The sequence below is a fragment of the Pristis pectinata genome, chromosome 18 (genome assembly GCF_009764475.1).
Source record: "Pristis pectinata isolate sPriPec2 chromosome 18, sPriPec2.1.pri, whole genome shotgun sequence".
NCBI classification, from domain to species: Eukaryota; Metazoa; Chordata; class Chondrichthyes; order Rhinopristiformes; family Pristidae; genus Pristis; species Pristis pectinata.
Window position 1 is genome coordinate 4,071,966 of NC_067422.1, and position 27,671 is coordinate 4,099,636.

The window sequence follows — 27,671 nt, forward strand, 5'->3', positions numbered from 1 at the left end:
CAACTCGCTTGATCCTGGTCAAACCAGCACAGGGTATTTTTTACCCCTCTGCTTATTTGGAAGGCAGGCTTTTTTTATTCACTCAAGGGATGTGGGCTTCGCAGGCTGAGCCAGCATTTAATTGCCCATCTCTAGCTGCCCTTGAGAAGGTGGTAGTGAGCTGCCTTCTCGAACCGCTGCAGTCTTTGAGCTGTGGGTACAGTAATTCCCCAGATAATGAATATTTGTGGACATAAGCAAGCAGAATGCTCCCACTGGTACAGAAAGTAAAACGTAATTTTGCTGACTTTTAGTTAGACCAAGCAGTCTGTATTATAATGTTACAGTCATTTTAACTGTATTTTTCATTTCTCATTGCATTTTTCAATGGGAATGGGTATATGAAGCAGCACATTTGGGGAACAAGCAAACAATCAGCTAAAAGGAAAGCAGGAATACAATAATTGGAATTGGTTTATTATTGTCACTTGTACCGAGGTACAGTGACAAACTTGTCTTGCATACTGTTCATACAGATCAATTCATTACACAGTCCATTGAGATAGTACAAGGTAAAACAATACAGAATGCAGAATAAAGTGTAACAGAGAAAGTACAGTGCAGGTAGACAATAAGGTGCAAGGTCATAATGAGGTAGATTGTGATGTCAAGAGTCCATCTTATTGTACTAGGGAACTGTTCAATAGTCTTATAACAGCGGGATAGAAGCTGTCCTTGTGGTACGTGCTTTCAGGCTCTTGTGTCTTCTGCCCGATGGGAGAGGGGAGAAGAGAGAATGTCTGGGGTGGGTACGGTCTTTGATTACGTTGGCTGCTTTACTGAGGCAGCGAGAAATATAGACAGAGTCCATGGAGGGGAAGCCGGTTTAAGATATGCTGTGCTATGTCCACAACCCTCTGTAGTTTCTTGTAGTCATGGGCAGAGCAGTTGCCATACCAAGCTGCAATGCATCCATATAGGATAACATTGTAAACCATTCTTTTTCGAATTTATTTACCAGACATGGGCATTACTTATTGCCTATCCCTAATTGCCCCTGCCTTCTTTAACTGTTGAAATCCATCTGGTGAATGGACTCCCAGTATGCTGTTGGGAAGTGAGTTCCAGGATTTAGACCCTGTGACAATGAAGAAACAAGGCATTTCGAAGTTGGAAAGTTGTGTGACTGGAAGGGTTTTTCCTTAAGTCTGTAATGACGGTAGAGGTTGTGGGTTTGGGAGGTGCTGTGAGAGTGGTCAAGGTAGTAAGTCCTTGGTAGGCATGACAGCCACAAATACATGGAAGGAATGTTTAATGTGGAGAATGGGTGTCAATCAACCATCACTTCTCAGACAAATTCTGGGCACATGCTGTGTCTTGGATCGTGTCAGGTTCCACACAAGAACAGGATCAGGAGAGGTCTGTACAGACCCCCAGCCTGCCACATGGCTGATCCAATCTTGGTCTCAGTTCCACTTTCTTGACTATTTCCCACAATCCTCAACATCCCTACAGACCAAAAAACTATCTGCATCAGCCTTAAATAGATTCAGTCATTTGGCCCACACAGACCTTTGAGGTAGAGAATTCTAAGGTTCACAACCCTCCAGGAGAAGTTCCTCCTCGTCTCTACTTTAAATAACTGCCCCCTTTTTCGGAAACAACACTGCCTGGATCTAGATATGCCCAGGAGGAGAAGCATCTACCCAGCACCTCCACTGAAAAAGCACCTCATAGCCTTCTGTCCTTCAAAAAGGAACTGCACCTGAGCATTTGGATGGTATACCACACTCTCTTTTGTGCCTTGAAAATGGTGGAAAGACCTTAGGGTGTCAGGAAGAGAGGGTCTCACCACAGGCTCTAATCACAGTATTTATGTGGCTGGCTGAATTGTGCTTCTGCTCAGAGGTGACCACCAGAATGTTGGTAGGTGCTTGGTGGTGGTAATGCCATTGAATATCAAGGATAGATAGGCTCTCTTTTGTCATCACCTGGTATGATGCAAAATGTTCCTTGCTACTTATCAGCTTGAGTCTGAATGTTATCAATGCCTTGCTCCATGGAGGCATGGATTGCTTTTGAGGAGTTGTGAATGACATGGATTTTTATAATCACCAGCGAACATCCCCACTTTTGACTTTATGATGGAAGTTATGTCACTGATGAAGAAACAGAACATAGTTGAGTCTGCAAAAACTTGAGGAACTCCTACAACAATGTCAACATTGACATCCGATCACCACAACCATCTTTCTTGTTGTAAGGTACAACTCCAATTAGTGGAATATTTTTCCCTGATGTTCATTGACTAGTTTTACCAGGGCTCCTTGATGACACATTAGGTCAAATGCTACCTTGTTGTCAAGGACATTCACCCTCAGCTCACCTCTGGAATTCAGCACTTTTGGATCCAAGACTGTGACAAAGTTTGAAGCTGACTGGTCCTGGCAAAAAACAAACTGTGCATCAGTGGGCAGGTTATTGGTGAGTTAGTGCCCCTTGATGGCATCCCTCAATGACATTTCCATTACTATGCTGATGATTCAGAACAGACCGTCTATTTGTCTTGCCTTTTGTGGGAAGGACACATGTGGGCAATTTGTTGCATTGCCGAGTAATGCCAGATCTGCAGAAGTAAAGGAATGAGAAGCCATGATGTGCACCTACAATCTTCTGCTGGGAAATTGTCTCTGTTGCATTTAGTGCACTCAGCCTTTTCTTGATATCATGTGGAGTAAATCAAATTCAAAGTCGAGTTTATAGTCATTTGCACAAATACATGTATGCACAGTTGCAATGAAAAACTTACTTGCAGCAGCATCACAGGCACAGAGCATCAGATACTGTAAGCAGCATTCACAAGAAAAACATAAATTATACACAATTTTTACAAGAAAGAACATAATTAGAACAAAAAAAAGAGTCCATTTCAGTGCAAAGTGATTGAAGTCATAGAGTCATAGAGCAATACAGCACGTAGTCATAGTGTTGCTAAATTGTAGTGATTAAGGTTTTGCCGGTTGGTTCAAGAACCGAATGGTTGAAGGGAAGTAGCTGTTCCTGAACCTGGTGGTGTGGGACTTCAGGCTTCTCTACTTCCTGCCCGATGGCAGCTGCAAGAAGATGGCACGGCCCGGATGGTGGGGATCTTTGATGATGGATGTTGCCTTCTTGAGGCAGCGCCTCCTGTAGATACTCCCGATGGTGGGGAGTGATGTGCCCGTGATGTACTGGGCTGAGTCCACTATTCTCTGCAACTTCTTACGTTCCTGTACATTCGAATTGCTGTACCAGACCGTGATGCAACCAGTCAGGAGATTTTCAGCAGTACATCTGGAATTGTGTATAATTTATGTTTTTCTTGTGAATGCTGCTTACAGTATATGATGCTCTGTGCCTGTGATGCTGCTGCAAGTAAGTTTTTCATTGCATCCGTGCACACATGTACTTGTGCAAAATTTGTTAGAGTGTTCAGTGACAAGCCGAACCTCCTTAACCTCCTAAGAAAATAAAGATGCTGGTGTGCTTTCCTTATAATTGCATCTCTGTGCTGGGCCCAGGACAGGTCATCCGATATGTTAACACCCAGGAATTTAAAGCTGCTGACTCTCTCCACCACCAATCCTCTAATGTAGACTAGCGCACGTTCGCCCTCCTTCCCCCTCCTGAAGTTAACAATCAGCTCTTTAGTTTTGCTGACGTTGAGCGAGAGATTGTTGTTGCAGCACCACTCAACCAGGCGTCCCATCTCACTCCGGTAAGCTGACTCACCACCTGTGATTCATCCAACAACAGTAGTGTCATTGGCGAATTTGAAGATGGCACTGGAACTGTGCTTAGCCACACAGTCATGTGTATATAGACAGTAGCACAGGGGGCTAAGCACACAGCCTTGAGGTGCACCTGTGTTGATGATCAGTGAGGAGGAGACGTTGTTACCAATCCTCACTGATTGAGGTCTGCCGATGAGGAAGTCTAGTATCCAGTTGCAGAGGGAGATTCAGAGGCCCAGGTCTTGAAGCTTGATGCTGAATTTGGATGGGATGATTCTGTTGAACGCTGAGCTGTAGTTGATGAACAGCAGCCTGATGTACGAGTTCCTGTTGTCCAGGTAGCCCAGAGCAGAGTGAAGAGCTAGAGAAATTGCATCTGCTGCTGTTGTGGTGGTGGGCAACTTGGAGTGAATCCAGATCATCTCTGAGGCAGGAGTTAATTTGTGCCATAATTAACCTCTCGACGCACTTTATTACGGTTGATTTAAGTGCTACCGGATGGTAGTCATTGAGGCAGATCACCATGCTCTTCTTGGGCATCTGAGGTTTCGACCTGCATCAAGGTTCCCACCTTTGATACAGGTGGGAACCTCAGACTGCCTCTACGAGAGGTTGAATATGTCAGTAAATACTCCAGCTAGTTGGTCCACACAGGTCTTCAGTACTCATCCAGGTATGCTGTCTAGACCAGACGCCTCTTGTGGATTCACGAAACTGGTTGAAGACTGCTTCCGTGATGGCGGGGATCTCAGGAGGAAGTAAATTTGCATAGACTGTGGCAAGATACAATGCTTTTGAGCACTGTATGAATAAATTGGTGTGACATGACATGTCTATGCATCAACACTACCGGATCTGTGCAGTGAGGGCATCAGTATGCCACAGTTGTTTTTATGGTCATGTGTGTGAAATTATACGGCACAGATCGAGTATACAAAATGCTTGAGCCTCTGAAACAGATCATAGCTGGAGGGTTGGCATTTGCCCTGGCACTAGTTAGGCAGCTTGACTTTACCGAGGCTGGTGAGTGTGAGTGGTCACCATCTTCCAAGTAGATGCTTGCATTAAGTTTTCTGTTACTGATTATTTACATTCCCCCACTTTTGCTGCTAGTCCTCATTGCCCACCCCTCCCCCACCAATCCCTATCCACTGTCTTCACAGCCAGGCCCCAATGATTCTGTGCCCATTACTGCAAGCCTCTCCCCATCACCCTTCTGATCTTCTACCCTGCTACAATCTGCTGGCTCACTCTGTTGCTCCTTAGGTTTCATCATCTGTTGTTGATGATGGGTTTTGCACCAGTTTCCTTGTGCACGATGTATTCTCCTGTGCAGAACGTATTGTGTCACATGTATAATACGATATCGCTGAGTGGTGGGGCCTTACCCTTCTCCCACTCCACTGCTTTAAGCCAGGTTTTCACGTGTCACAATTTCCAGGCTAACATTTTTAATTGTCACATATCCATGCAGACAAGTTCCTAGTTTGGAGATTTTACTGCCAACAATGGCAAATAACTCAGTATTGTTTCATTTCTGAGTTGTCAGACTTTGTTGGGCTCTTTAATGAAGAGCAGCAGCACAGATGTGATTCCCCCTTCCCCAAATCATTGCCAGGCTATAAAATATTTTATACACTGAGGCTTATCCAGTGTAAACACCCTGGTATGCCTCACAGCTTTGTACAGTAAGGTGAAAGGTGCCTGAAGGTTGTGTAACAAAACAACTGTTGCCTCATTCTGGAGCTGAAATATGAAGATGAAAGTGCAAAGTAAATCCATGATGTGAGAAGAATGCATGCAACACAATTGTTACTCAGCTCTCTGCTGATAAGCTGCGATAACGTTTGGCTGCAATCTCCTGTTTAATTGTTTAAAGCATTCGCCACAAGAAAATCTCATACCAAAATGAAAGAAAAAAGATTTGGGGCTCTTGAATTAGATAAACACAACAGAATTTGTTTCTTTGGAACTGATATATAGGAATAGGTTATCGGAGTGGTGTTATGTATACCTGTTGACTTTTTCTTCTTGGTGCACTGGGAGGTCCAAGGTGGGCAAGAAGAAGTGATTAGAGTGGTGCAGTTGTTGCCAGTGTTACTGTGGTGGTGAATTTCAATACTTTGTTCCCTTGTCACACAACATTTGATGGAATCAGATGTCTAGATTCTTCTCTACAAGTACTGATTATTCAACAAAGGAAGGTTTCATTTGCACTGGGAGCAGGTTCATCCAACTTTTGGTGTGGTTAAAAGGGCCAAAATGCAGGAAAATCTGCCACCAAACTCCCCAGGGGTTTGCGCTGGAGCAGAAAGCCTTGTATTTCATTACAGCATGTGGCTAAGTTCAAGGAGGTAAACCTGTCCTATTAATCATTTGCTCCGCACTGTCACTGTGCTGGCATCTCAACACAGAATACAATTGACAGGAAAGATGATGTAAAATAAAATCTCACTAGAAGTGATAAGGGAAGCAAATGTTATGCCCCCGCCCCCAAAAACTGTTGTATCTGAAACTTTGCCAGCTTCATTGAGGTCCAAATCATATGCACGGTGCACTACAAATGGCAGTTGACCAGGTAGCTAACTGTACCAAGATTCAGTTAAGGGTGCAGTTATATAAGAACAGCACATTTCTACTTGTAACCCATTCATTCTACTAACAAAGCAGAGGTCTATTATATAAGAGTGTAACTGTATCAGGCTGTGCAAAGCAAGAAATACCAGGTGAGGTTACTATGCAATTGGGTCTCGTGCCTCAGTGTAATTGAGGGGCAGGGTAGAAATTCAGCCTGGGTTCTTGATCTTAATAACAAACATGCAATCCCGCCAAAAAAATGCATATCTTGGAAATAGATAAAGTGAAGGTTTGGGGTTACTGCAAACAAATTATGTTAAAATGAAGGAGTTTGTAATTTATGGCATAATAGCAGATAATGTGGGAAGTGTGGACATGCAAAGGAACAGTGTCAAAAATAAGAATTTATTCACTTTTTGCACTTTCTGGGATCAGGGCATCACTGGCAAAGTCAGCAGTTATTGTCCATCACTAATTGCTTTAGAGAAGATGATGGTGAGCCACTTTCCTGAACTGTTGCAGAGCTTGTGGTGAATGTTGCAGGGAGGCAGTTCCAGGATTTAGACCAGGCAACAATGATGGACAGGCAATATTTTTCCAACTCAGAATGGTGTGTGACTTGGAGGGGAACCTACAGGCAATGAGCTCCCTTGTGCTTCTTGGCATTGGAGGCTACAGGATTGGGATGTGCTGACATGAGTAACTGCAATGCAGGCACTGTGCAGAGTGGTGGAGGGAATAACTGCTGAGGGAGGATAATGGGATGCCAATTAAGCAGGTTGCTTTGTCCTGCTTCAAACTTCCTGAGAGTTGTTGGAGCTGCACATGTCCAGTAAGTGGAGAGCACTCCGTCACACTCCTGACTTGCACTCTAGAGTTGGTGGAAAGGCTTTGGGATTCCAGGATATGACTCACTTGTTGTGGGATACCCAGTTTCTGACTTCCTCCTGTCGCTACATTATTTATATGCTGGTCCAGTTGAGATTCTGGTCACTGGTTACCCCCAGGATGTTGATGGAGGGGTACTCAGTGATGGTAATGCCTTTGAATGTCAAGGAATGCTACAAACGGCCTTAATAGTTTACTACTAGAAAGGGGAAATAAATCCATTTTTTTCCAGCCCTGTGAGCTCTTCTGAAATACCTTGCTGAATCTCATTGTGAGGATGACCAGCCAGTTGGCTGAAGCAATGGAAAGGTAGCTGACACCCACAGACAGAGACATCCCTCCTGGAACAAATCATTAGCTTCAGACGCCAGTAGGGAAACGCTGAGATTTACCTGAGACTTCATGGAAACAATGGTGTCCTCAAGTTCCTTTTGAATTGCAGCAGGCATCAGGCCTTTGATTTTCATTTCACACTCTTGCTGGATTTGAATGATCTGGAAAGAAAGCGGGAGAATGCCAATTAATTTTTACTTTTAACTAAAGGCTGTCGAACTGTTACGGGATGGGTAAAAGTCAGCTGACGATATGATTGAATTTGGAAACTTGTCAAAAGTGTCAAGTTATTAGAGAGAAAAAAGATGAACCTGTATTTATCTAGCACCTTTCACCACCTCAAATCATCCTTTACAGCAAATTGAGTACTTCTGTAAAGTGCAATCACTGGTAAAATGCAGGAAATGCAGTAGCCAATCTTCCAACAGCAAGACACAACAACAATGTGGTGATGTGGTTATTTGACGAGGAAAGATTAAGTAGATTGGGTCTTTGCTTTTTAGAGTTCAGAAGAATGAGCGGTAGCTTCATGAAACATATAAGATATTGAGGGGTGTGACAGACTCGATGTCGAGGGGATATTTCTTCTAGTGGGGAAATCTAGAACAAGGTCCAAAGCCCTAGGATATGGAGTCATCATTTAAGAATGAGATGAGGAGGGATTTCTTCTCTCAAAGACTTGTGAGACTAGTACAGACTGAGTCCTTAAATTTATTCAAGACTCTGATGAATTTTTTGACTCCAGGGGAACCAAGGGTTAAAAGGATCAAGCAGGAAACTGGAATTGCATGGCAGAGCAGGATCAAGGGTCCATATGGCCTACTTTTCATCCTATTTCTTGCATACTTATAATGACTAGATGATCTGTTTTCGTGCCATTGATTGAGGGATAAATTCTGGCTATGAAACTGGAGGGAATTCCGTGTTCTTCAGTGAAACAGTGCAGAACTCTAAAGTGAATTTGATTTTTAAGCTGCTCTGGTTCACACCAGCTTTCATCTGGAATTAGTCTAACTGAAATGAACCGAGGTATTAAACTCGGTAGTGAAAAGAAAGAGAAACATGTGTTGCATCTAAATGCTTAGCAACTGCAGTTTAGGTTCCATTAGCTGTCTCAGTTAAGAGCCACAAAACTAGCGCCCTATCCTTTCATTAATGGTGTAAGAAGCACTACTTAGAGATACTATAAGGAAGAGAACTCCTGTACAAGTACAGATTGGCAGAAGATTAACAACAGCTCTCATTCGTGTTGTGTCTTTAACGTAATAAAAATATTCCAGGCAAAATTTTGATTGAGTTAAAAAATGAGATGTTAGAACAACTGTCCAAAACTTGGTTGAAGTCTTATGGAGCAACAAAGCAGGAGAGAAAGTGTTAGAGAGGTTTACAGAAGGAATTCCAGACTTTAGGACCTAGGTACTAGAGGCAAGGGTGTCAATCCTCAATCTGTGGCAGATTTTGCTGCCCATTTATAGATGAAACCACAAAGCAAAATACTTACAACTTCCTGATTTAACAGCATCACTGCCAATTGTACCTGCATCTGTTAAATGCTTGTAACCTGAGGGAAGGCCATAATTTCAAATAAAAATGCACCAAATATGCTCATGCTGTAGAAGATGCTGTTTGTGAATTTGGTACAACAGTATAATGTGGTTTTGCTGGTCGCAGGGTGGAATTATCAATGGACTAATGATGAGTCTTTGAAGTGTAACTTGAAGGGCGTGGGAAGCATGGATATGCACAGTGCTTTAAGAAGTTGCTGAGGGTGGAGAACTCTGAGGTGTGTGGGGTGTGTTTGGACTGAGGGAGATTGCTGGGTGGTGACATGGGTAACTGAGGGATCCATTGGAGTTTGAATTTCAGGACTAATTTCTGAAAAGAAAGAATTGCATGCATTTAAAAAATAAAGACAATTCTTTCTTTTGAGCATTTACTCTTTTCATGTCATTTGCAGGACATCTGAAGAAACACTTATTAAGTGTGGTTACTATTATAATGCAGGAAACAAGGCTGCCAATTTATGCACAGCAAGATCCCAGAAATAACAATGAGATAATCATCAGATAATCTGTTCTAATGCTCTGGACTAAGGGATCATGCTCAACCAAGATACCAAGGAGAACTCTTTGCTTGTTTTTGAAGGGAGCAGATTTTGCTGTCCCATCATTAAGGACGGCTGATGGGTTTACAATTTGATGCCTTGACCAAGAAAGGATCTCTCTGACAGAGTAGCTTTCCCTCGGTACCTGCACTGGGGCATGAATCAGTCTAGCTCTGTGGTGTGGCTGAACCCAATTCTTCATTCATTATCACAACCTGCATTTTCATTGTGCCTTTAACACAGTAGCAGGTTCCCAGGTGCTTCACACAGGCCATCAGCAAACAAAATTGAACAGTGTGCCACATGAATAAGACATTAGGACAGATGAGCAAAAGTGGCAGGTTTTCAGGACCTCCTTGGAGAAGGGGAGAGAGAGAGAGAGAAAGAGAGGTAAAGAGGTGCAGAGGTGGAGGTAAAGAATTCCAGAGTTTGGGGCCTTGGCAGCTGAAGACTTGGCTGACAACAGCAGAGTGATTAGATCTGGCATGAAGGTGGGATGGGGTGGGGGCGAGGCAGACGTTGTAGGAGGCAAGACTGTCTAAAAGTGTCAATGGCCCATCCTACGCATATACATTGTGCAAACCAAAAAGGTGGTCTGAAAATCTGATTTAGCAAAACTGAGCAGTGGTCAGGAGGCCACTTGGAGGCAGCTTTCAGTGGGATGCTCAGCTATTTCTTTCCTGTCAGCCTGTTCTGCATCTTTCTAAAGCACTTTAGCTGCAGCTACATCTTTGAAGTCTGCAAGCCACAGATCCGATTCCCATCAAAACAAGAATGCCAAAAAAAATCAGATCTGCAACATATTCTTATAACTCAGTGTGATAATAAGGAGCACACCAAACAGATCCTATCCATATTTTTCTGAACACTTAAAAAAACTTCCACAGCAGAGAATGTTTTGTAACATCAGTTTTTGGCTTCAAAAGATTATTAGGCACCCGACCCCCACTTTCACTCCACCCACTCATAAAACCTCTTTACTGCTGCCTTGTCAATGAGGATTCTGTTGAACCTGAATGAATTCTGACATTGGTACCAAATTACCTTGTTCTTTGGGGACAAGAATCCACCTTGTTCAGAATTACAGTTGCAATTAAAGGTAAGCTAAATATGGGTACTGGGATGGACCACATTTTTAGTTGACCCACAGCAAGGATTGTGCTTTTTACATTTCAATTTCAGGAAATACTCTGAATAAAACTATTTCTTCAGAGTAACCTTCAACCCATTTTATCCTTACCCTGTTCAGAGTAAAATTTTATTGTTCAATAGGAGTGGAGGGGCAGTCACTGCACAAGACTGGAGGGGGGGGGGGGAGAGAGAGAGAGAGAGAGAGAGAGAGAGAGAGAGAGAGATGTCTAAGGAGAAAATTCCTAGCACCTGGGTAGCTGAAGGTAAGGCTGCCAGTAGTCGGGCAATGGAAACTAGAGATTATAAGGGGTTAGAGATGGGGTGGGGGGCAGGAATTCATACAAACTGTTGAACTGTAGGATATTAGAGATACGTAACCATTTTGCTAGTCTGCCTGCTCCCCATTAATGCAATTATTTTGGAACCTCACCACTATATGCATCACCCTTGCTCTCCTCAATCTCCATGGGCTTTCAACTTCTTCCTTGGCCTTGCCTCACCCTACCTTTGCTGTCTATACAGTTGTTGGTTCCTGAACTTGGTTCCTGAACTTGGTTCCTTCCAGTTCTCTGATCTAATTTCTTCTTACTCCTTTCAACACACACGCTGTATTTTCCCCCCAGTTAACTTGTCCACTCATACCATGTCCCTCTTTAAACTTTTTTGCCTTGTTCTCTTTCTTCTCTGAATCACAGATATTGACACCACAAAACGAGTCTGTTCAGCCCATGCAAACCAAAAACAAGGGATAGTTAGGTTCATTCCAGCTGTGGCACTTAAGTGCTCATCCAGGTACATTTTAAATATTTTGGGGTTTCTACCTCTCTCACTCTCAGGGATCCAGATACCCACCATTCTTTGGATGAAGACTTTTTTTTCCAATTTGCCTCTATCCTAAAACTAAGTCTCCTGGTTTATAACCTCTTTATAGAGTTGGGAAAATTTTGTTAAAAAAACTTTTCCTATAATTGCTTTATCTTGTGCTTCTCAGACCATTTTCCTTTCACTCCAGTGTGGCACACATTTCTTTTCAACTCTTGCAGTTTTCAGCAGATACCTTCCCTTAGGTGAGGAACAATTTAAAAAAAAGCATTGTGAGCTGTTGCACAAGTGAGCTGGATTACCACCAGTACACAATTATGGGTGCCATACAGCCGGTTCCTGCCTGCTTTTAACAAACCCTGAGGGAAAAGGGCAGACTCATTCCAAAGAGGTAAGGACTTCAAAGTGATCCTGCAAGACAACTTTTGAATACCTCATTGAAAGAAGCCCTGCCAAATCTCAAGGACAGCATGTGGTAAATGGTGAGAGAGAAAATACCACAGAGAATGATGATCCGAATAAAATAATAAAAAGCCTTAATCTCCTTGCTTTATCACAGCAATCAGGAAAAACAATGTAATCTGCAAGTAAATGTTATTAGTAGGAAGACCACTAACTGCTGTGCTTGTCACTCAGACATGTATGATGGAACACTCTCTGCAGGAGGGAGGATTCTTCTGTAAAGGTGCGAGGTAATACAGGAATTGAGAAATTGCTGCTAACAGCATATCACCGCATCATTGCTTCAGCCTCAGTCATGCCCAATCAACTCAGATAGAAATAAAAACCTGTTCTCAACTTGTTATTCTATATTGAGAGGAATATAACAAAAGAAAGACAGATTTGTATAGAGCCTTTTGCAACATCAGGATATCTCAATATGCTTTACAACTGATGAGGTAGTTAGAAAGTGTAATCACTTTTGTAATGTAGGGAAACATGCCAACCCATGTGTGTCCATCACACAGCAATGAGATGCTGACCAAATAGTGTCACTGGATCTAAGTGAGAGAGTAAATGATGGCTCATCTGAGTGATGGCAGGCTCCAATAACACAACAACGCCACTGTCCTTGGACAAAAACAGACTTGGAATCATCTTTTCCACCCACTTTCAATAGATCTACAGAGCTACAGTAAGGTCATTGCTTATCAACATAATCTCTAGATGTAGTGGTTAGGGTAACGCTAGTACAGCGCCAGCGACCCAGGTTCAATTCCGGCCGCTGTCTGTAAGGAGCTTGTACGTTCTCCCCGTGTCTGCGTGGGTTTCCTCCGGGTGCTCCGGTTTCCTCCCACATTCCAATAGACATACGGGTTAGGAAGTTGTGGGCACGCTATGTTGGCGCCGGAAGCACGGTGACACTTGCGAGCTGCCCCCAGAACACCCTACGCAAAAAGATGCATTTCACCGTGTGTTTTGAGGTACATGTGACTAATAAAGATATCTTATCTTATCTTACCTTATAGTCATAAATTCCTAACCAAGCCTTCCTACCATTTGAGACTATTTCAGCTTTCAATTTTTCAATGCTATGCAAGAATTCTTCAGCACTGTGTGGAACCTTAGTTTTACATTCCCATCAATATTACTTCAATGGGGGGGGGGGGGGGGTTAAAATCGAGCAGGGTGTAAAGTCAGCATTCACCTGGTCCCATCACTTTCCTGACGGATGGGTTAAATGAAAATTTCTGCCTGTTCTTCAGTATTCTGTCTCAAAATCTGTTCACCAACCTTCCTCAAAGGGCTACATTAAAACCACCCCTTCTTGTCCCACTGATCTCATCTTTTCTTTATTGGGTTCCACATCTTAACTTACAAAGCAACTTCTCAGTGAGCTTTACGATAGGAACGCCCTAAGAGTGTGAGAGACAGCAAAAAAACACTTCCTCCTCAATTTTAAGGGCTCCACTAAGGGCTGGAGACACTTCCTCTCCTTAGGCCAGCCCTCTGGTTCGAGGATGACTTGCTCCCACTCAGTTCTGTGGGTTTTCAGGTGACTCATAAGCAACTGTGGGACCCACAGATGGGGCAGGTATTTGGTGGTTTGGGTGGCTGGGTACTTGGGGAGATGATGCACTCCTTCCAATGTTTACACTGGGCTTCTGTATGCTCCTTAGGCATGGACTTGAAGTTCTCAGAACCATACCAGATGTGGCTTCACTCTGAGCAGACATGGGCCAGGGGTTCCAGGAGTCAGACAGTATATTGCATTTCTTCAAGGGCATTTTGAGAAAACCCTGAAAACTATCCTTCTATCCATTGAGCTTGGAATTGTTTTGGGAGCTTGGTGCTGGGCATGCAAACAAAGTGGCCTGTCAAACAGAACTAACCAAATGTAACTAGGTCCACAATACTGTGGACGCTGGCTTGGGAGAGGACCCTGATGTTGATTCATTTATCTTGCCAGTGGATTTGGAAGATTTTGCAGAGACAGCATTGGTGGTATCCTTCCAGTGCTTTGAAGTGTGTGCAGTAGATAATCTGGTTTCAGAAGCATATCGGAGGGCAGGGTTCTCTACCAACCTGCCCCCACTGCACAACACTGCACTCCCACATCAAAGTCCACCACAACACTCCAGAAAACTCCCTCCTCCCATCTTGTGTGCCACCTCTCAGCGAAGGCAGACATTGAAGATGAATTCACCATTGTCTTTATGTGTACCAACACAGTTTTTGGTCATCTCTGAAAAGGGTGTTTGAAGATTATGACCTCAAACCTGCACAAAACTTGTGCTCTACCTTGCAGCAGTATACCCTGGGGACAGACCACAAAGTAGACAGCAGCATGCTCAGCTGGCTAATGCTCTATCTGCTTCAGCTCTATTCCCATGCTGTCCAATAGAAAAAACAAAAGCACAGACAAAGGGGGATTCCTCTAAGAATCACCCTTTATTTGGTCTGCCTGCTAATGTGACTGTCTGAGTGATTACTCCATCAACACTGTCTGATGGGCAATTGCCTGAACACTTCTGAGCACTTCCCAAGAACATTCTAACATAAATGACTACGGTAGCGTAGCGGTTAGCGCGACGCTATTACAGCGCCAGCAATCAGGGTTCGACTCCCATCGCTGTCTGTAAGGATTTTGTACGTTCTCCCATGTCTGTGTGGGTTTCCTCCGGGTGCTCTGGTTTCCTCCCACATTCTAAAGATGTACTGGTAGGTTAATATGGGGGTTTAAAATGGGCGGCGCGGACTCGTTGGGCCGGAAGGGCCTGTTACCACGCTGTAAATAAAATTTAAAAAAAATTAATAGTTACAAGAAACAATTAGAGGGGTAAATCGTATGTAAATCAGTAAATTGGTTTATTATTGTCACATGTACTGAGGCACAGTGAAAAACCTGTCTTGCACACCATCGATCCATACAGATCTATTCATTACAACGGTGCACTGAGGTAGTACAAAGTAAAGCAATAATAGAATGCAGAATGAAGTGTAACAGTTACAGAGAAGGTGCAGTGCAGGTAAGACAATAAGGTGCAAGGTCAAAACGAGGTAGATTGTGAGGTCAAGAGTCCATCTTAGCGTACTTGGGAACTATTCAATAGTCTTATAACGGTGAGATAGAAGCTGTCCTTGAGCCTGGTGGTACGTGATTTCAGACTTTTGTATTCCAATGGGAGGGGGGAGAAGAGAGAATGTCCAGGGTGGGAGGGGTCTTTGATTATGTTTGCTACTTTACTGAGGCAGCGAGAAGTGTAGACAGAGTCCATGGAGGGGAGGCTGGTTTCCATGATGTGCTGAGTTTTGTCCACAACTCTCTGCAGCTTCTTGCGGTCCTGGGCAGAGCAGTTGCTGTACCGAGCCGTGATGCATCCAGACAGGATGATTTCTATGGTGCATCGATAAAAACTGATGAGGGTCAAAGAGGACATGCCAAATTTCTTTAGCCTCCTGAGGAAGTAGAGGTGCTGGCGAGCTTTCTTGGCTGCGGCGTCTATGCAGTTGGACCAGGACAGGGTACTGGTGATGTTCACTCCAAGGAACTTGAAGCTCTCAACTCTCTTGACCTCAGCACCATTGATGTAGACAGGAGCATGTGCACCGCCTCCCCTTCCTGAAGTGAAATACCAGTTCTCTTGTTTTGCTGACATTGAAGGAGAGGTTGTTGTCATGACACCATGTCACTAGGCTCCATATCTCCTTCATGTACTTCGCCTCATTATTTGAGATACAGTCCACTACGGAGGCAGCATCTGCAATCTTGTCGATGGAGTTTGAGCAGAATCTGGCCACACAGTCATATGTTAGTCTTTACTGTGAAGGGGCTGGAGTTCTGAATTCCAGTGGCAACTATACAAGGCTTAGGTGAGATCACATCGAAGGTACAGTGTTCTCTTTGGTCTCCAAGGAGGGGATAATTATAATGAAAATTCACTCAACTGATTCCTGGGAATCTAGTTCGGAGAGATTGGGCGGAATGGGTCTGCATCCTTTGGAAATTCAGAAGAATGAAAAGTGATCTCATTTTAATGCAAAATATTCTTATAGGTTTTGAGCCAGTTGATGCAGAAGCATCCATGGGTGGAGAGTTTCGAACTTGGCACCATTGTTTCTCAGTAGTCTTGAAAATACTCAACACTTTCTTCAAGGAAATACTTGCATTTCTATTTCACCTTACACAATCTAAGGACATCCCAAAGCACTTTCCATGTTATGAAGTATTTTTTGAAGTATAGTCTTAGTTCTAATGCCAATTCACATATAACAAACTTCCACAGAAGGTAATTAAGTGAATCACTAGACAAGTTGATTGATTGTCTTTGGATGGCAGATCCTTGCAGAAACTTGCCCAGATTTTTACCTAAGGGCATATGATGCTTTTGTTTTCACATTTTATCTGACAAACAATTTCTTACACTGAAGCATTCCTGCAGTGGAGTATCAGCCTATTATTTTATATGTTCAGTGTCTGGTGAGAGCCATGGCTGAATCCTGACATTTTATCAGGGTATTTACGTGTGGACAAATACAGCTGAGCATGAACTCCAGGAAGGAATTCTTGTTCATTTTTCAAATGCAGCTTCAACCTATCAGGAGCACTACTCTGTTGACATTTCCTTTGTGGCTCCACTTCCAAGTAAACAGCTAATCTAGAAGAAGATACTTGGTGAAAATGCCACAATGAGAAAAAAACAGCTAAACAGCTGCTGTAAGACTTGCCTTGTTCGGAGGTTTAAGATTGAATCAAATAGACTGAAGACTTTCTTCTGGGTCCTGGGTGTTATGTTCCATGTTGCTCTCATTTTAAAAAAAATTTTATTTACAGCGTGGTAACAGGCCCTTCCGGCCCAACAAGTCTGCTCCGCCCATTTTAAACCCAAATTAACTTACCCATACGTCTTTGGAATGTGGGACGAAACTGGAGCACCCGGAGGAAACCCATGCAGACACGGGAGAACGTACAAACTCCTTACAGACAGCGACGGGAATCGAACCCCGATCGCTGGCGCTGTAATAGCGTTGCACTAACCGCTACCCCATTAAACCGATAGCGCAGTGAGGCTGGAGGTAATGCTGCTGGTCCTCAAACATAGCTGAAAAGACCATGGATAAACGTAAAAAGGGTTTGATTATCCCTCCCCTCCCATCCTCTCTCTCTCTGGGGAAATATTTCCCAACAGTACCCAACAAGCTTGCCCATACAGCTGGGAATCAGAGACAGAGTGTACAACATGTGGAACGAGCTGCCAGCGGAAGTGGTTAAGGTAGGTACAATAATAACATTTAAAAAACAGTTGGACAGGCACGTGGATAGGAAAGGTTTAGAAGGATAAGGGCCAAACACAGGCAAATGGGACTAGCTTAAATGGACATCTTGGTTGGCATGGACGAGTTGGGTTGAAGGGCCTTTTTCTGTGTTGTATTACTTTATGACACTATAACCATTCCCCTGTACAGTATGCTGCTCCTAGAGTAAACTGTTAGTCCAATGATACAATAGCCTAAGATGCAACCTGTGGTACTATGCCATAAAAGCAAGATGGTTGCAAACAAAATACTAGGTCTAACTTAGGCCAGCCCAACTGCAAATCCAGGGTTACCACAGCTTGTTCTCAGTGCCACCCATTCTGGGCATGCGAAAATCAGCCAGAGCTCCCTCTTTTGAATTCTATTAAGTGACTTTCTATATAGTTGGATAGTTTACATGTATTGTGTGGGTGGATGGGATTAATCTTGGGCATGATCTCAACCGCAGCCAAAAAACACACTGACACTGTACAGAGTGCCAACTTTATCAAAGTACTGGAGAGGCCTAGAGGTGTCCACAGAAATTTATGCCAATAAAAGAACTTGCATTTATACAATGTCTTAGAATTTCAGGATGTCCAAAGTACTCTTTCATCAGTGAAGCACCTTTGAAATGTGGTCCCTCTGGAAAGACATGTCATTTTATGCACAGCCAGGTCCCACAAACGTGTGAAGGATCAGGTAATCTATTTTAGTGATGTGGGTTCAGAACTAAATATTGGTCAGGAGAGAACTTCCACGATCTATGAATTAGCACCATGGGATCTTTCACATCCATCTGAGAGGTTTAACCTCACCCAAAGGAAGGCAGGCATTTTATTAAATGAGAGAAGAAGTAGGGAACAAAGTTCGAACACTAAAAGAATTGGAATTTAGTGACATGCAAAAAGCCACAACGGGAATTATTACCAACTGTATACATTTGAAGAACAGCGGCCTTTTCTCAAAGTGGTTAGCCCATCTGAAATATCTCCCAGTTCAGTAGCTTGGGAAGGTGGAGTCAAAATATTATGATTTAGAATAATCAAGACCATCCACGTGATAATTATGAGTTGTTCTTGTGCTTGTTCTTAAAACCTTCAACCTTAGTGTGAATGCCTGTCGATGAGCTGTTGGGCAACTTAAGAATTTAATCGAGAGTCACATTCAACTTTTATTATTATTTTTGAAATCTGGCTTAATGCTGCATTTTAAAAATGTTTGCTATTATTGTCTTAAAAAGGCATGTTCCCAGACACCTCTCAGCATCGCTGTGTTATTAATCTCCTCAAGCCCTCTGGTTATACTCTGCTGTGAATTCCACACCTAAACTTTGCTGTGCCTTGGCTGGATACAAACCACATCTAACGGCTCCTTGGTTCTTTGCCTCATCCTTCTGAATCTGCTTTTTGTTGTCCCGATTGCCCACCTGGAAAGCCTCTTTTTTTTTGCCGTTCCGCACTAAAAGATTATACTTAATTCAGAGTGAGGCTGAGACAGCAACAAAAAGAGTCCCAGACAACCCCTCTGAGCACATTAGTATCCTGTCTTAGATGTGCTGCCTGTGACTAAAGGATTCCACAGCTCATGTGGTGTTACTGACTGGAACACACTACCAGAGACAAAAAAGCCTGTGTTGGGAGAAACTTTGAAAGAAATTTTGTGTTCATCAAGGTGAGTAACGTTAGTGCATGGAACAGAAGATTCTTTCACTTAGCCACTAGCATTCCTGCGTCAGGCAGAGTGGAGATTAGAACTACCAGGGTTTAGTGTAGATTAGGCATACAGGAAAGCTTCCTCCATTTAGTCCAATAATTTGATTTCTGTCAACCTTTTGAGTTTCTCCTCCTGCAGTAGTAAAATGCTGCCATTTCTCAAGAGTCACTATCTTTGTAGATGCCCCGATATTGTTAATTTAATGCCACTGAGAGGTAGTTTTATGCCTAGGACATGGGTGCACGAGTAACAGAGTGAAATAGTTCCTAAGCTATTGAGTCTTACATTCAACAGGAAGGTTTTGATCCATGGATTTAAACTAGCTCCCAAGGGTGAAAGGACAGACCTTTAACCCACTATTACAGAACTTCCAGTTGTCTCCAGTTTCTCCTCTAGCTGCTTGATGGTCTGATATTGAACTACATTAAAATAGGGATTTTGTCCGACAGATCCACACTGGTGCTAATGCTCCACACAAACTTCCTTCCTAATCTCTTCATCTCACCCCTTGAAAAGTCCTGATATTCCCTTTCTCCCTGTGTGCTTATCTAGTTTTTTCTTAAAATGGCCATTAATGCAAGGGGATGGCGTGCAGTAGCATAAGTCTTGCTATAACCACACAGGGCTTTGCTGAGACCTCCTTGGAGTTCTGCATACAGCTATGATCTCCTCACTTAATGAAGAATATACTATTCTTGGGGGTGGGGAATTGAGGGTCCGTTCAGTTAGCTCTTGGGTATGAGATGATTGTTCTATGAGGAAATATTGAGCAGAGTGGGTTGATATTCTCTGGAGTTTAGAAGATGAAAGAGAGGCCTTCTCATTCTGACATGAGATCCTGAGGGGGCTTGACATGGTAGATGTTATGAGGATGCTCCCCCTAATGGGAGAGACTACAGCTAGGGGACATAGTCCCAGGATAAAGGGATGTCCCTGTAAGTCTGAAATGAGAAGGAATTTTTTCTTACCCAGAGGGTTGTGAATCTTTTAAAGTCTCTGTCTTCAAGAACTGGATGCTGATTCATTCAGTGGTTTCAAGACTGAGATTGATTTTTGGACTATGGGAAACCATGGATTATGGGGATCAGACTGGAAAGTCAAACTAAGGCTAAATGTAAGGACAGACTTGATCGATATCAATGGCAGAGCAAACTTTATGACTTACTCCTTTTTAAGTCCATATATTCTTAAATAGATCTTAACTAGCTCTCTTGATTATTCCTCCGGTAACAGTCCAAGATAACAGTCCTAGTGCAGTACTGATTGAGTGCTGCACTGTAGGAGATACTGTCTTTCAAATGAAACTTTATACTAAGATTCCATCAAGCCTCTCAATTTACCAAAGATCTCTCATCACTATTTCAAACAGGTCAATTCTCACCAGACCGAATATTCTGCTCCTCAACCATCACCCTGAGAAACAGATTATCCAGTCAATATCTAAATGTTCCTTGTAGGAGCATGCAGTTGTGCTTCCTGCATTACAACAGTGACTTCATTTCAAAAAGAAAAGCTACTAGGCACTTGGAGATATATGAGGTTATGTGTGGTGCTATATGAAAGCCACTCTTTATCCCATCCCCGCAGTGTGTTTTTCTGTCTGCTGCTGCTGGTGCCAGGAGTCCTGAGGAGGAGGTACAGGTTGTGATGTGCTGGCCTAAACAAGGCTGCTAACAATTTGTGGCAAGTGTTATGGGAGATACTGCTTTTAGCTTACAATGTAGTGAATCTGGGAGAGTCCTGCTTTTGTTTTGTTCTTTTATTTAAAAGAAAATCCATAGTTAAATTGCCCCAGGTTTGCCAGTTACATGTGTTACTGTGGATACTTCAGTGGCATAAACTTATTAATCAGACCAGAAACGTATGTTTGTTGACACAATAGACGGATACATTGGAACTAGTGCCAGCAATGATGGTAAATGGGGGAAGATGTTTCTGATCCAGTTTAACTAAAACAGTCAAAAATGTGTCTGGAACCAGTTTGGAAAGAGTAAGAGATAAAGAATACACCATTTATGACAAGGCCCTGTGCCTGTAACCTAGGCTCAGCATTCAACCTCTTTGGCTCTGGGAAACAGAAGAATGCACAATGCAGAAGAGAGCAGGTTGCAAGGTGGAGCATCAGAGGTCTGGGTGGGAAAAGTAGGAAGCTGGAGAGAGGTCCCTCCACTGGCAGCCAGGTGACTCTCACACAAAAGACAGTGGGAGCGGACAGTCTGTTGGTCAGTGTTGCAAGTCAAGCTCTGAAGATTGCTGCAGTGCCTCAAGAAATTCATTGACCTCACAGGAGCAATTAAGATATTGGATGCATCTCAAGATATCATTTCTTACCAATTCCACCACCAGCTTCAGGCAATGTTAAGTTCATCATAGCTCATTATTCTTCTTCAACAATATACATTATGGAAACATGTTTCCTTACTACATAGAAGGAGGCCATTTGGCCTATTGAGACTATGTGAGCTCACGGAGCAATCCCATTGGCCCATAATCTTCCTGTAACCTATTCTTCCTATGTTCCCATCAATTCCACCAGTCATTTACAAGAGGGGCTAATTAACCTACCTTGTGCCTAATATTCATACATTCCACCATATCAAAACTTAGCACTACTGCAAACCCCACATCCAGATCTTTGTACACTGCCAGCTACTCAACTTTGACAGTCATGGCACCCAGACACATTGGACAATACCAACTGATCCACTTCTACCTCTTGCAGGCCAAGACAATGTACAACCAGACACAGCAGCAAATAGCCAGAGACAGAGAGACAAATGTCTCCATGGAGGAGATAGTACCAATGGCAGGGAGAAACCATGATGGATGCTCAGACCAGATCCTCCTCCTCAAGTCCCTTTGCATTCAATCTCTTCTGATTTACAAGCTTCAGATGGAGTAAATACATGCCTGTTAATTTCTTCCCCTCACAACAAGCCTTGCCTATGTCTCTTTTGTTTCTGATACCCAACCAGGCTATGCAGGGAGAGGAAGAAGATAATGAACACACAACTGTGGACCCATCAATGATGCATGGCTGATGTTACATCTTTCATGACAGCACAAACTGAGATCACCCGGTATTGATGTGGATCATCTATGAAATACAGTAGTAATCTAGTAGTCTGTCCTGTAAAAGATTACTGAAGTACTTCCTTGGTGATATGGCAGTAGCTTCATGGAGCACAAAGGCAGTGTTCCTTGTCCCAGCTCTGCCACTCTGCTGATGCCTGTCAGGCAGTCAGCGTGGACTATTGGCACCCATGCCGAGCTTGTGCATCCACAGATGGGCCTATGGAGCTGAGTGTTTGAGGTCATCTTCAGAAGTATTTCTTCCCAGAGAGTTGCGGAAGCTGGATGACTGGAAGAATTTAAAATGGTGGTAGATACATTTTTGAACGATCAGAGAATCAAGGGCTATGGGGATCTGGCACAGGGGAGGAATTGAGGACGGAGGTAGATCAGCCGTGATTGTATTGAATGGCACAGTAGGCTTGAGGGGCTGGGTGGCCTACTTGTGTTCTTATTTTCTCATGTTCTTGTGGCACAATTCAGTGAAGACATTCATCATGAAATGCAAACGTTTTACACATTATTCCTCATTGTGGTTCAGGTAGGACATCATACATTCATACCAGCTATTAATTGCATGTTAATTGCACTGTCTAAAGAATACAAAAAAAATTCACAAATGTGTGACATAAAGTCAAAACATTAAGTGAATCTGTCAGCACAGTTTTTAAGTATAACTCAGTTTGAGCAGTGCAAGTGCTGTTTATCTCATCATCTGAACGATGCAATTGAATTACTGCTTTGCACCCAATGCCAGTTATCTATGAATACAATACAGTACATAGATTAAATAATGTACAGATAAGGAATACATGTAATAAAGAAAACTGTTTAAAAAAAACTACCAGTAAGAAACAAAGAACTTTTGAAAAACTCTACGAATGGCATCTGTAAGTCTGCGATTTCTCAAACTTCCGGTAACCCCTCCCCTCTGTTTATCCCCCTCCCCTCCATAATTTCCCCCATTCCTGTGGCCCCCTCACCACGTCTCTTTCCCCTTCCCCGCCCTCACAACCTGTCCACCACCTCCCTCTGGTTTCCCACCTCCTTTATTCCATGGTCTACTGCCCTCTCTGATTGGATTCTTTCTTCTCTAGCCCTTAGCATCGTCCACCTCTCACCACCCAGTTTCTCACATCACTCCCTTACATCCCCCCTCTCCCACCCACCTACCTTCCCCCTCTCACCTGGACTCACCTATCACCTGCCAGCTTGTGCTCCTCCCCCTCCCCCTCCCTTTCCATTCTGACTTCTGCCCTCTTCCTTTCCAGTCCTGATGAAGGGTCTCGACCCAAAACATCAACTATTTCCCTCCATAGATGCTGCCTGACCTGCTGAGTTCCTCCAGCACTTTGTGGGTATTGTAAGTTTGCATTGTCACTCTTTCATTTATGCAATGATGGCATCATTACTCAGTACTAATCAACAAGCTTCAAAACCTGGGCCTCTGTACCTCCCTCTGCAACTGGATCCTCGACTTCTTCATCGGGAGACCACAGTCAGTACAGATCGGTAATAACATCTCCTCCTTGCTGACAATCAACACAGGCGCACCTCAAGGATGCGTGCTTCGCCCTTCCATAAATTTGTCGATGACACCACTGTTGGCAGAACTGACTGATGGCTACGAGGAACTGTACAGGAGTGAGACAGATCGGCTGGTTGAGTGGTGTCGCAACAACAACCTCGCACTCGATGTCAGCAAGACCAAGGAATTGATGTGGACTTCAGGAAGGGGAAGTCGGGAGAACACACCCCAGTTTTCATTGAGGGGTCAGCGATGGAAAGTGTGAACAGTTTCAAGTTCCTGGGTGTCAACATCTCAGAGGATCTATCTTGGGTCCAACACATTGATGCAATCACGAAGAAGGCACGCCTGCGACTCTATTTCAATAGGAGTTTGAGGAGATTCAGTAAGTCACCAAAGAATCTTGCAAATTTCTACAGGTGTACGGTGGAGAGCATTCTCACTGGTTGCATCACTGCCTGGTATGGACGCTCCAACGCACAGGATCACAAGAGGCTGCAGAGGGTTGTAGACTCAGCCAGCTCCATCACAGGCACAACCCTCCCCGCCATCGAGGCATCTTCAAGAGGAGATGCCTCAAGAAGGCGGCATCCATCATTAAGGACCCTCACCACCAGGGACATGCCCTCTTCTCGTTACTACTATCGGGGAGGAGGTACGGAGCCTGAGGACCCACACTCAACATTTCAGGAACAGCTTCTTCCCCTCCGCCATCAGATTTCTGAACAGTCCATGAACACTACCTCGTTATTCCTCTTTTGCATTATTTATTTATTTTTGTAACTTACAGTAATTTTTAAGTCTTTATGTCTTGCACTATACTGCTGCCACAAACCAACACATTTCACGACAAATGTCAGTGATTCTGATTCTGACTTCAAACTGCTCAGAACAACAAGACTTATCGTGGTAAACGTCCCTGCAGAATACTGTATTCCTGTCTATTCCAGAGTTGTCCCACTAATAAACTTGATACTGTACTTAACATTGCACTGAGAGCCTTAACAGACTGTACTGCTTATACAGATATAAATATAATTCCTATACAGACAAACATCAAATAACATAAAACAACAGATTCTAACACAGGCAACAAAGGCAAGAGCTGATGAAAGTCACATGCTCCATCAGCTGTTAATTGAAGGCCTGAGCAGGAGGTGCCTTTAATTTAAAAGTAGTGAACCATTTGTACATGAAGCTCCTGGGTATACTCAACCTATGGGCAGCAAGGGAGTGGGCCAAATGCTGGAAGAACTCAAAGCTGCTCCTGTAGTACTTAATTTCAACATCAAATGAACACTGACTGGAAACAAATTAAACAAAGAAAAGTGGATCAAGATATACAGAACTAAGATCGGAGTCTGGTTACTTCACAGCAATACTCAGTGGCCGAAATTGAACTGTATTCAATCCACCACTTGTTCAGCCACCCACGATCCCCATCTACCTGACGTACCGGGGCCAGAGTGTGAAGGTCAATCTAGCTGGTTCTGTGCAGCCAGGAGGCAGCTGCCACCCGTATCAGGGCCTCAGGTGGAGTAATGCTGAGAGTCTTCGACAGAAGACAAAGCTGGTGGCAGAACTCTGCCTCTGTCAAATACACTTAAATATGAAGAGATAATTGAAAAAGTTAAATGAAAAATAAAGTCACCATTTTGCTCTTACTTTTCAGGCTGGGAATCGCCACTGAAATGAACAGAGATGTGACTGGTGAGGGAAGGGAGTGTCAGATTGCCCAGTGCCTGTGTCTGTCACTCTGCATGAGTTGGACTTACTGCCCCGGCAGCGGTTGAACCTCACAGGTCCCTTCGAGACCACTGACTACAGCTAACGTGTTTTGGTCTCATAGACTAACCATCTTTTACAACCCCTGAGTGAATGTGGTGTTCACCAATCAGTGCAGCAGTTCAATGGAAGCTGCAGTCCTCACAGACTGAACATGCACATTAAGCAGTAATACCAGAAAACAGCTCAGAAGTTCTGAAGTTAACATCTGATGTCATATGAAAAAAGAGCAATGAGAAGATCAGTAATGTGTGACTTGAATACCACAGAATGTAGCTTCCATAGTCTGAATCCCAATCTGAAAGGGAGTTCCTTTGTTAGAAAAGTTTTGCAAGTTTAGATGGACAAGAGCAGCAGGCAGGTGAGAACGCCATCGCCTTCAGATTACCCTACAAGTCACACGAGATTCTTATTTGGAAATACTTCATCATTACCTGGAACTCCCCAGCTAACGACTAGCCGTTGGAGTACCATTAGCCACAAGAAGTGGACTCACCAGACCAATTTACCTCTTTCTGTGCATGATAATTCCTGTTCCAGAGAAAGTAGCTCATCATGACCTTCTTGAGGGCAATAAATCCCAGACTTGCCAGTAATGCCCACATCCCACGAGAGAATTTAAAGACATCTAATATCTTCAGGGTGCTTAAAAAATAGGGTTAGATTTTGGTTGTTAATGACATTTGTCTGACGATCATTCGTCAATGCAGTCTCTTGAAAGGGAAGCATGCAAAAAAAAGACTCACTTTTGCAGCAACTCTCCTCACCATTCTTTGGTTTATTTGCCTTGGGACACAAGATACTATGAGAACATAGGATAAAAAAATAATTTGGAAAAATAAATCCATGTTGTTATGGTTACATTTGCTGTTGTTTAGTAGTTTCTCCACAAATCGCATTACAATGATCCCCATTGTATGACTTGGGCATGGGTGTGATTGAGGTTTTTCCAGGGCCTTCCTGATTTCAAAAGAGAACTTGAACAACTGGTTGATTGAAGGTGCTTTTCACGTACAAGCACAGTTTGTATAATCCTGGCCTGAGCACTCAACCTGCAACCTATCTGTCCACCGTCTTCCCAATACTTCAAGACATTTCGACCCTTTGCAAATATTAGTTCCTATAATAAACCCAATTTATTTTTCATCCCTGTCCTCATTGATGTCCTCTCACTTCCTTCACACAGGTCTCTTCATCTGTCCTGTATCTTTCCTTTACCCTACAACTCGATAGGTATCCTCTGGTCTGCTGTGAATGTGGTGCTTCCTCTCCCTGTTACACTTTATTCTGCATTCTGTTATTGTTTTTACTCTGTACTACCTCAGTGCACTGTGTAATGAATTGACCTGTATGAACAGTGTGCAAGTTTTTCACTGTACTTCGGTACATGTGGCAATAATAAACCAATTCCAATTCCCTCTGCTTCTGCACTAGCTGAGCCTTCACTCAGACATCTGCAGCCTGTAGCATTTACCAAAACAACACCGCCCTCCCATCTCGCCCCATATTTCAAAAGCCTCCTCGTAAAGTAACTCTTCTACCCTGCTTTCAATCATATTTTGTTCTTCCTCTCAGCCTGCATGGCACTCAAACACAGGTTCCACTGGGGCACAGGATCATAAAACAGCAAGTTATTTAACCCATTGGGCCTACACCAGTTCCTTCAGAGAGCAATCCATTTAGTCCCATTACCATGCTCTTTCCTTAACGTAATGTAATTTTTCTTCTTTACAGTTAACCTATTCCCCTTTGAAGGGTTTAACCTTTCCTTTTGAAGGTTTTTCCTTTTTGGAAATGAGGAATCTCATACAATTTCTCTGGACTCAAATGTTGGAAACAACCCTTGCCCTCTTCCAGAACTTTGCAAGTTCCCAGCATTTTTTTGCTGGGAACTTGCAAAATTCTTACAAATCTGACCAGAACAGCTCACTGGCACTTCCGGTTCCACAATTCACCAAGACTACTTGATGCCTTTAGAGTTCCCATGATGCAATGCTGCCCCTCACTGGGTTTCCCTGCACCTTGAACAGTTTTGGAGACCTAGATATTGTACATTGAATGGCTTCTGTGAGAATGAACCACTTCATCTGTCCCAACTCTTAAGTTTATCTGCTGACAGAATAAAGCTTTAAAACTAAGGAAGTAGGAATGCAAAATGCCAAAACAGAATGGTTGCTGCCTCTCAGCCCATATAGTCTCTGTGTAAAAGCAATCCAGATAGTCCCAC

General features: G+C 43.3%; 1 protein-coding gene across 5 annotated transcripts in view; it reads right to left on the reverse strand.

The window, feature by feature from the left end:
• Nucleotides 1-27,671, reverse strand: part of cep112 (centrosomal protein 112) — a 408,417-nt gene that overhangs the window by 4,822 nt on the left and 375,924 nt on the right. For all 5 annotated transcript variants that reach the window (XM_052032681.1, XM_052032683.1, XM_052032682.1 and 2 more), the window contains one exon: nucleotides 7,610-7,711. In XM_052032681.1, the coding sequence (XP_051888641.1) occupies nucleotides 7,610-7,711 (102 nt within the window). The remainder of the gene's footprint in view (nucleotides 1-7,609; nucleotides 7,712-27,671) is intronic.